This window comes from Lemur catta, chromosome 7 (genome assembly GCF_020740605.2).
Source record: "Lemur catta isolate mLemCat1 chromosome 7, mLemCat1.pri, whole genome shotgun sequence".
Lineage (NCBI taxonomy): Eukaryota > Metazoa > Chordata > Mammalia > Primates > Lemuridae > Lemur > Lemur catta.
Window position 1 is genome coordinate 75,888,901 of NC_059134.1, and position 10,604 is coordinate 75,899,504.

Consider the following 10,604-nt stretch of genomic DNA (forward strand, 5'->3'; position numbering starts at 1 on the left):
TTGGCTTTGAACATGCATTTCTTCCTTCTGTGTGGGGGGGCAGGGTCCTTTCTCTCATGGGCTCTTCTTGTTCTTATGGCCTACAGTCAAACAAGATAGAGCAGATAATTACTTTATGGCTAGTTTTTAAATAGAATAATTTTAGGTTTTATGGCTGCCTTTGGGGGAAAAAAGAGGGTTCTGGTTTTTATGACCCACCTTGGGGAAGAGGGGTCCTAGTTTCTATGGCTAGTGTCAGGGAAGATAGGACTGAGAAGCAAGAGGGCAGGAGAAGGTCAGAGAACTTTTGCTTCTGAGGCTGCTTAAGAGGACTTCATTTTTTACTTACATAATTAACCGAACACTTTAGGCAGATATTATTATTTGTTTCATACATAAAAGTAAAATTTTAAGTCAGTGATCAAATTTTACCTTAAATGAAAATTTTAATTATGCTATGACTTATCTTCAATATCAACACATGACATAGTGTTAACACATAATGCTCTCTCCTACAACTGTTTAAAGAATTTAAACATTTTGGGCCGGGCGCGGTGGCTCGTGTCTGTAATCCTAGCACTCTGGAAGGCCAAGGGGGGTGGATCCCTTGAGGTCAGGAGTTTGAGACCAGTCTGAGCAAAAGCGAGACCCCGTCTCTACTAAAAAAAATACAAAGAAATTATCTGGCCAACTAAAATATATATATACAGAAAAAAAATTAGTCGGGCATGGTGGCACATGCCTGTAATCCCAGCTACTCGGGAGGCTGAGGCAGTAGGATCGCTTAAACCCAGGAGTTTGAGGTTGCTGTGAGCTAGGCTGATGCCATAGCACTCACTCTAGCCCAGGCAACAGAGCGAGACTGGGTCTCAAAAAAAAAAAAAAAAGAATTTAAACATTTTGCTTAAACCCAAGTCATTATAAATATACAGTAGATGATATCTGGTTTTCTCCTATTATTAAAGCATAATTCTAAATATCTAAATAAGTCATGAATTCCTTTGCAAAATTTTAAACATGAGAATAAGATTTTCAAAAGCCTACCTACACATATTTACCATTATTTGTTGAAAAGCAGTGAATCTCAAATTTACCACAAGAAAAAAAGAAACTGGTAGTGAGATAAGGTATTTAATAAAATTTTAGAGACTGTAGCTTGGACATTAAATGCTTCCACTGTGTTTATTTTGCTGAAATGTCAGAGTATTGCATTTATCTTTCAGATGAAGTCAAATCATGATATGCCAGTTGATGTTAGAAATCCACATATTTTGGTCTGGAACATGGTTTCTTTCATATGGACTCCTGCTTTATCAAGTTGACCACTAGAAAGATTAAAATACAAAAGGAAAAAGAAATTCAATTAAAATTTGTATAAGGAAAGCTTATACATGTTATACATTGTTTCAAAAAGGTCTCTAGGGGAAGCCATTTAAAAAGTACTATAAAAAACAATCCTTAATAGCTAGAAATGCCATTCTAAATTAAAGTAAGGACACATTCAGATAGAAGCCAGATAGGAAAAGCATTATAATCAAATATATCATATCTGGAGATGGATATAAAACAATTCTCTGTGAGTCTGAAAATAAATACTGCAAACAGAAAGAATTTGTAGAAACCCAATATATCAGTTTGGAGAAAGGTCAAAATCATTTCTAAACATAAAGGAAATGGCAGAGACATTAAACATAGGGCTTCTCTTTTCCAAGTCTTATGTTCTGCGAATGCCTGAGAAAGAACATTCTAGGTATCTGTTCGATATGTTTATGTTTTAAAATGACTCAGATGAAGTGAGCAGCAAGGACAAATTAAATAAATGAAAAATGAAAGAAGTACGTACATCAGTATTGGCAGGAATCTAAACTTCATATTTCAGGGAAATTTTAATATTCATGAATACATATAATTAACAATATAATTAGAAAAATATTTTCTTATATAGACTTTAAACAAAAAAAAGCCAAAAAATACTTTTCTGCTCACAACTGGTATTCTAACTTCATCACACATCCTCTGTCCTACTGGGCACAACTTATTCGTCAATAAGGTGCTTATTTACATGGACTCAGGTCTTTATTTTCATCCCGAAACATTTAAGTTGTACGAATGCTGTTACTGTACTTTTTTCTGAAGTCAAATATCAATTTAAGCAGAAAAAAATGAGAAGAGGGTATTAGTAGTGATGTTGCTTATTACAAAACAATTTGCAAAAGGTATAAGAGAAGAAAAGGTAAAAGAAGAAGAATCAGCACAGTTTAAAACAGTGTTACTCTGTGGTCTGGTTTCTGGTGCAAGTCTTACATTATCACTTTGAGACAAGATTGGTAGAAGAATTAAAAGTAACCATTTATGTTCATTTATAACAATTTTACACTGCTATGACATTTTGATTGGTTGTATGTTAAAAAATTATCAATCCACAATGGCTTGCAAATTAAAACAAAATCCAACAAAGCTGGTATGTGGTCACATTTGAGAAACACTGAGTGCTTGAGCTGAAATAGGAGATACTATGTATTTTGGTCAATATACAGAAGAAAGACTAGAATAGGATTTTCACTATTCTTTAGAAAGTGAAGAGAAGCCCTTGAGGATAATGTGTATTTTGGGCCTTTGAACTCCTACCTGTTCTTTCTCAAAAGAAAGGTGTATTTTCTCTTTTATAGGATATCATAGCTTTCATAACTGCCTAATACTACCAGGAAAAATTATGTAGATATTCCGAAGACAATTCCAGAATCTTTGTACTAAGGAGAATAAAACATAAGTACCAGATTATCTCAAAATTTTCATATGTAATACATTTTATTTTATATATTCTTATTTGTGAAACATTTCAGTTTTCTCTGAAAGCCCAAATGAGTTGGTAGGATTATTGATGCAGAAAAATTTTGCAGACATTTCTATAAAAAACATCTGACCGTTCAAGAAAGAAAGGGGGAGCTGTTTAAATGAAAATACTAAATGGTTTGTGGTTGAGGAGCAAGTGACAAAAGAAAAAGATTGATGGCAAACATGATATCTGAAATGGGAAAGGGATAGAAAGAATGACTAAAATAACCATGTGGGAATGAATCAAGAGGTGGAGGCTTCAGAAGTGGTGGCAATGGTCCTGTGCCATAGAAGGTAGTCTCAGGAATCTCATCTCTTTTCTCCCTTGTATCCCGTATTATCATACTTTATACTAAGGGAAAACTGTGAAGTTATAAAATATGTTATATAAATATATATTAATGTTTGAGAGAGACCATGATTATGGAAGTGGGATTACAAACACTAGTACATCAGCCAGGGAGGGGCTTTGTAGATATTTAAGATAGTACAATAACTGTAATATAGTTGATGACCCTGGGTTTCTGTGTGGCAATGCATATGTTCCCTTCGTTGTGCTAAAATAAGTAGTAAACAAAGCCAAGGAGCTGGACTTTTCCTTATAATATGCATTTACTCCAGAAGCTCAGAGGGGAGGGCAAGTTATATAAATTACTCTAGAAACTCAGGGGGGAAGAAAAATTGCAGAAAGAGAATCATTACAGTCTAAAAAAGAAAGGGAAGTGCTTTCTTTCATACTAAGAGAAGCTCAGTTATGAAAAAATCTATTTCATAAACTTGAAAACTTGTATGAGATTGACTAACTCTTAAAAAATCTCAATCTACCAACACTCACACAAGGAGAAATGTATAGTCTGAATAGGGCTGTTATCTATTCAAGAAATTTAATCAATAATTAATCTTCCAAAACAGAAAGCACTAGGCCCAGATGGTTTCACAAGTTATTCTACCAAACATTTAAAAATAAACTTACACTAATTCTCTACAATATCTTGCAGAAAAGAGAAGCAGAGGGAATACTTTCTAAGTCATTCTACGAAGCCAGTATTATCCTAATACCAAAACCAGAAAGAAAAGATTATACAAGAAGGGAAAATGACAGAGCAATATATCTCATGAACATAGATATAAAATTCCTCAACAAAAGATTAGCAAATTGACCCAATAATGTATAAAAAAATTATATACCACAACCTGGAATTTAACCCAGGAATGCTAGGCTGGTTCCAAAATCAATTAATCTAAAAATCAATTAATGTAATCCGTCACTTCAACAGGCTAAAGAAGAAAAATCACATGATCATATCAATAGATACATAATGACCCTATAACACCCAGTTATGATAATAATTCTCAGTAAAATACAAATAGATAAAAATATCCTCGACTTAATAAAGAACATCTAAAGAACACCTATGCCTACCATTGTATTTAATGGTGAGAAACCAGATGCTTTTCAGCTAAGAACAGGAACAAGGCAAGGATGTCCCTCTCACCACTTCTGTTCATCATCACACTAGAAGTCCTAGCTAATGCAGTAAGATAAGAAAAGGGAATAAAAGGTACACAGTTTGGGAAAGAAGAAACAAAACTGTCTTTATTTAGAAATGACATGATTATCTATGTAGAAAATCCCAAAACATTGCTAACAACTACAACAATAACAGAAATTAAAAAGCTCCTAGAATTAATAAGTGATTATAGTAAGGTAGGACAAAGGTTTACAGAAAATTCAGTTGACTTCCTCTTACCAGCAATGAACAATTTGAATTTGAAGTTAAAAAAGCACACCGTTTACATTAGTACCAAAAAATGGAATGCTTAGGTATAAATCTATGAAAATATGTACAAAATATGGATGAGGAACACTACAAAAATCTGAGGAAAAAAATAAAAGATTATCTAAATAAATGGAAGAAACTCTATGTTAATTTATAGAAAGACTTGATATTGTTAAAATGTCATCTTTCCAAACTGATCCAAGGTTCCAACACAATCCCAATCAAAACAATAGAAAATTACTTTGTGGATTTCAACAAACTGATTCTAAATTTTATATGGAAATGTTAAAGAACCAAAATAGCCAACATAATATTGAAGGAGAACAAAGTCAGATGACTGACAGTATCTGATTTTAAGAGTTACTAATGCTATAGTTATCAAGAGAGTGTGGTATTGGTGAAAGAACAGAATTCAATGAAACAGAACAGAGATCTCAGAAATAGATCCACACAAATATAGTCAACAGATCTTTGATAAGGAAGCAAAGTTATACAAGACAGAAAGGATAGTCTTTCCAACAAATGGTGCTAGAACAACTTGACAGCTGCATGCAAAAAAAAAAAAAAAAAAGCCTAGACATTAACCTTACACTTTTCATTAACATTAACTTAAAATGCAGCATAGACCTAAATGTAAAATACAAAAGGGTAAAATCTCTAGACAATAATACATTAGAAAATCTATGTGACCTTAAGTTTGGCAATAAGTTTTCAGATACACAAAAAAGTATGATCCATGAAAGAAATGGTTTATAAGTTGGATTTCATGAAAATTAAAAACTTTTGCTCTGGGAGAACACTGTTAAGAGAATGAAAAGGTGAGTCACGGACTGGGATAAAATATTTGCAAAACACATATCTGATAAATGACTGGTGTACAAAATATACTAATAACTCTCAAAACTCAATAATAAGAAAATAAACACACCAATTAAAAATGGACAAAATATTTGAACATACACATTGTGAAAGAGGTTATATAGATGGCAGATAGGCATATGAAAAATAGTCAATATCATAGTCATCAGGGAAGTGAAAATTAAAACAATGAGATATCACTACGCATCTGTTAGAGTAGCTGAAGTAGAAAATACTGACAACACCAACTGCTGACAAGGATGTGGAACAAATGGAACTCTCATTCATTGTGGAAGTTAAAGCAAGATGGTATAGCTACTTTGGAAGACAGTTTAGCAGCTTCTTACAAACCCAAACACAGTCATATGACATGATGCAGGAATGATGCTCTGAGGTATTTATCCAAATGAATTGAAAATTTATGTCCATGCAAAAACCTTCACATGGAAGTCTATAGCAGCTTTGTTTATGATTGCCAAAAATTGGAAGCAACAAAGATATCCTTCAAGAGATGAATGAATAAACTTTGGTATATCCACACAAGGGAATATTTTTCAGTGGTAAAAATAACTGGGTTATCAAGCCGTGAAAGATAAAAGGAAACTTAGATAAATATTGTAAAGTAAAAGAATTCAATCTGCAACTATATGACATCTGGAAACTATAGATATAGTAAAAAGGTCAGTGGTTGCCAGGGATTTGAGGGAGGGTAAGAAGGGAAAGGATGAATGGGTGGAATACAGGGGATTTCTAGGGCAGTGAAACTATTTGGTATAATACTGTAATAATGGATGCAAGACATTGAGTGCATTTGTTAAAACCAATAGAATTGTACAACACAAAGAGTGAACCCTAATGTAAACTATAGATTACAGTTAACAATGTACTGAAAGTGGTTCATCGATTGTAATAAATGTATCACAACAATACAAGATGCCATTAAGAAACTGTTGGGGGCAGATGAGAGAAGGCACATGGGAACTCTTTGTACTTTCTGCTCAATTTTATGGTATATCTAAAACTTCTCTAAAAATAAAATATACTAATTAAAATAAAAAGGGGTGCAATAAATTTTTTGAGGGTGATGTATATGCTCATTATCTTGGTTGTGGTTGCTATTTCATAGGTTTACATGTGTCAAAACAAAAAATCATATACTTTAATACTTTAAATATATGCAGTTTATTGTATGCTAATTTTATTTCAATGAGGTTTATAAAATAATGACATATATCTATATATTTTCTGAAGGACTATTTTTATGATCAAAAGGAAACTGATTCAGTTGTCACATGCATTTTGCCTTGTCAATGATCTTTTTTTTTCCTTTTGAAATGTGGATCTGATTGCTGTAGATACAGAAGCCATTTTAAAACCATAAGAATAAAAGCCATGGTAAGTATGGAAGATCAGAAAGTCAGAAGGAACTTGGGATTTCCTTGATTTTCGAAACCACCATGGCAGCCACTGACTGTCTAAATCAGGAGTTCTTGTTTGGAGAAAAAAATATACTCCTATTTGGTTAATCCACTGCAGTTGAGTTTCTGTTACAAAGAGCTAAAGTCAGCAATTCCTAACCAACAAAGCTATTCATTAATTGTGCTTATAAAATATCTTTTTCAAAAAGAAAACCAACAAAAAACTTGATTATTGGAAATATAACTTTCCTCAAATCCTTCTATATGACATATAATTCAGATCTATAGATTGCCCAAGTAAGGCCAGAGCTCACCAGTAGGCTGAAAGAGGAATGGATGAAGAAATGTGAAAATTTACCCTGAATAAAAGCTTGAAATTGGAGAAAAGTAATAGTTGATCTTTGTCAAAGATATGAAAAGATGAAATAAACTGTGATTGGTGTAGAGAGTACTCTGATGTTGCAAGTGTTCAATCCTAAGCTGATTAACTACTTGCCAAGAGATTTTATAATTTATTTTCCAAATGATATAATCCAAAAGATTTAAGTGAATAAACTTGACAGTCAGCTAACATATGGCAAAACAAGAACTGAAATCCAGAACAATTTAGTTTCAAAGATCATACTATTTTTATTAAACCACATCACCTCCAGGATAACTGCAAAGAAGATAAAAATAATAGGTAAGAATTTGATTAGAGGATATTTAAGACTGAAATAACAAATTTCTCAAAGGACAAGGGAAAAACAAAATTTAGAGTGAATATTACATAAATCAAAAATGAAGATGTCAAGTACATTTGAGGATCAATTAATTTCAGTGAAACCTCTATACTTACTAGGAGTCCTCGGTCTGGAATAGGAGCAGGGTTTGAAAACCGTTTACTTAATTTCCTCTTCTCTTTCCTTAGGTTTTGCATATCATGAATACGCTTCTCTGCAAGCTTTAGGAAAATTAAAAGGAAAGAAAACAAATCATACTTTTTATAAAATATAAAAGTAACGTGCTGATTATATTTTTGGTTTGTGTCAATTAAAAAAACATAAGCACAATCAATGCATATGACTTAGCTACATAGATGTAAGTTCATATGTGGTTCATATGTGAAGAAAAATACATTAAAGTATCAGTAGGGTTTTCAAATGAGACTATTTATTCTTGATTCCTACTTAGCCACTGTGCACATTTAGATAGATCCAGACTCGGATACATGTGTTTACTTTTACTTTAAAGGTAATGTTCATTAGAAACACCCAGGGAATTTTCTTTATGGAAATAAGAAAACAATTACATTCTTTACTCCTCTTAAATGTTGCATGTCACATACAACTTTTTATGTCACCATTGTATGGCATCTACAAGTAGCAGAGACCTAGGTGATGAAGCTAAATATTTTGAAGATAATGAAATGCAGTATTAGATAGAGAGGAAGTGAATAACAAGAACTTTTTTATCTACTGCCACTGGGAGTGTAAATTGGTACAATTGCTTTGAAAACAATGTAGCATTACTTTGTAACAATGAAAAATTTGCCTTTCCTATTATCTAGCCATTCCGCTCCTGCCTAAATAATCAAGTGAAACTCCAGTGCATGCTGAAAGAAAGCATGTACTAGAATGTTTGCAGTAGCGCTGCTCATCATAGGAAAATGCGGAAACAACTTAATTTCCATAAAAAAGAAAGGATTAATAAACTGTAATACTTTCCACAACAAAATATCAAGCAGCAGTAAAAAATAAAGGGGCTGTAACTATTAATATATACAACACTATAGATGAATCTTAGGAAACAATGTTGAGAAGAAAGAGTAAAGCATACACTGAATTTTGTGTGATCTTATGTTTATAAAGTTCAAAACCAACATATATAGAGGCATATATGTAACAAGCTATTAAAGAAAAGGAAGAGATTGACAAAATTAAAATTCAAGATAGCAGTTACCTCTGGGAGAGATACAGGCATTAGATTAAGGAAGCAGTCCCTAGCTGGATTCAAGTATACTCATAATGTTTTAATTCTTAAGTTGGAGATATATATTATTATTCTTAAACAAAAAGATATGTATATGTATCAAATATTACATTAAAACACAAGAATATAAGCCATTTAGTTTACCCTAGTTAAGACCCATTTTAATAGTAGTCTCAATGTCCCAGAGTCTCAAGAAAGCTATCTCAGAAATATCTAGCTAATAAAAGTGATATTGTCAGGAACCATGATACAAAGGAACAAGTTAAAAGGATAAAGTTTAAACAACCAGAATTTAGTTCTTTATTAAATATTACCTGCTTCTCTGTCACTGACGAAGGATGAGGGTGTCTCGGCATTTCCTATGTAATATGCAAAATTTAAAACACATCCACATACAAATCATGAGAAAGCAGAGAAATTAGTTATTATACTAGGAATCCAATGCCACGGTTTTTATTTCTGTATTATGTGAATTTTATTTCAACTGCAAAAGGCAGGATCAGAATAAGAACATCTAAGGTAGAAATTGGGGTGGAGTGTGGAGACAGCATTACGTGAAAAAAGAACCATCTATGAACCACTTTGCAGGGAACAGGCAGAGTACTGAGATTTATTCTGGAGGAAAAAGGTGTTCAAGAAACCCCCAAATCATCTTTCTGCTGGTAAGTGACTTAAATGGTGCCTCCTTGCTCTTCGTTGAAGGATCTAGCCTAAAGGCTAGATCTGGTTTCTAAAGCCTAGGAAAGCTGGGGTGATTGAGATGGTGTGGTTTTCTGAAGCATAGAGGAGCTTGTTAGCTTATAAGGTTCCCACCCCTCCCTCATTTCTAAATTGTATCTTAAATACCTCCCGTTTCCCTCATTTTAATGCAGCTTTTTAATCCGAAGACCCAAAAGCAATCTCTTCCGCATCTGAATATTTACAATTGTATCCTGCCCCCGTACTTCCACAATTCCCACCCCACCTCCTAGGGAGGGTCGATGGGTCAGTCAACAAACAAGTCAATTGAACGTGCCTGTCCCTCAGCAAGCGCTGGGTGGGACTTTTCCTCATCTCAGGTAGATCCAGCAGCCCAAGATCTAGACTGTCTTCACCTGGGATTTCCCAATCCCCCAGCACCAAACGTGAAGTCAGGTTTGGTGAAGCTGGAAGTCAGGCAGGCGGAAGGCCAAGGTTGCCGTGGCTTGAAGTGCGAAACCCGAAGCTGGGGATGCAGAGGCGAGACTAAGGGCCCCAGAGGACTCACAGGGCTGACTTGGGAAGGCTCGGTGTCCCAGCAGTACAGGCACATGCTGCAGGGCCTCAGGGCGGCCCAGGGCGCCTACTGCCTGGCCCAGACCAAGTAATTGTGGGGCGCACCACCGCCTCCCTCAAGCCCCGCCCCATCCCATCCCATCACAATTCTCTTTATTCTCCTCCCGTGGGCCCCACCCTCTCTCTTAGCTGTCTTCCCGTCCCAGAGCAGGGAAGGCAAGGCCTCTAGTTGTCCTTGAAGTGTTTTAGAATTATGGCTGTCAGGTTACCATGATTCCCTATATCTTATCCCTCTTGTTCAGAAAACCACATAATACAAAATTTCCATCTTTTCTAGTCCTCACCTCCACTCTCTTTATAAAGCCCTGTTCATTTCATAACGTATCTAGCTTAGACTCCATGGTCTATCATTTCAGTCTGTCTACTGTTAGGGTTCTCAATTCCATCACCTCATTGTTCCATCGGAGCTTCTAGTAGGGTGGACCCAACTGTCTGTCACCTTCTCATT

At 34.5% G+C, this 10,604-nt stretch overlaps 1 protein-coding gene across 1 annotated transcript; it reads right to left on the reverse strand.

Moving 5' to 3' along the window:
- Positions 1–1,165: 1,165 nt before the first annotated feature.
- CCDC179 (coiled-coil domain containing 179) lies at positions 1,166–10,133 on the reverse strand. The gene is made up of 4 exons (XM_045556839.1): positions 10,089–10,133; positions 9,157–9,201; positions 7,710–7,814; positions 1,166–1,304 (listed from the first exon to the last, which is right to left on the reverse strand). Exons 1-4 carry the CDS (start codon positions 10,131–10,133, stop codon positions 1,293–1,295), a joined length of 207 nt encoding a protein of 68 aa, XP_045412795.1. The 3' UTR covers positions 1,166–1,292.
- Between the last annotated feature and the right edge of the window lie 471 nt (positions 10,134–10,604).

What these genes read in the sequence shown, in the direction of transcription:
- CCDC179 (XM_045556839.1), bottom strand. Translation starts at nt 10,133, where the DNA reads ATGTGCCTGTACTGCTGGGACACCGAGCCTTCCCAAGTCAGCCCT. An exon ending in AGCCTTCCCAAGTCAGCCCT is followed by an intron (nt 9,202 to 10,088) that starts GTGAGTCCTCTG and finishes CATATTACATAG; the next exon opens with GAAATGCCGAGACACCCTCA. An exon ending in CGTCAGTGACAGAGAAGCAG is followed by an intron (nt 7,815 to 9,156) that starts GTAATATTTAAT and finishes ATTTTCCTAAAG; the next exon opens with CTTGCAGAGAAGCGTATTCA.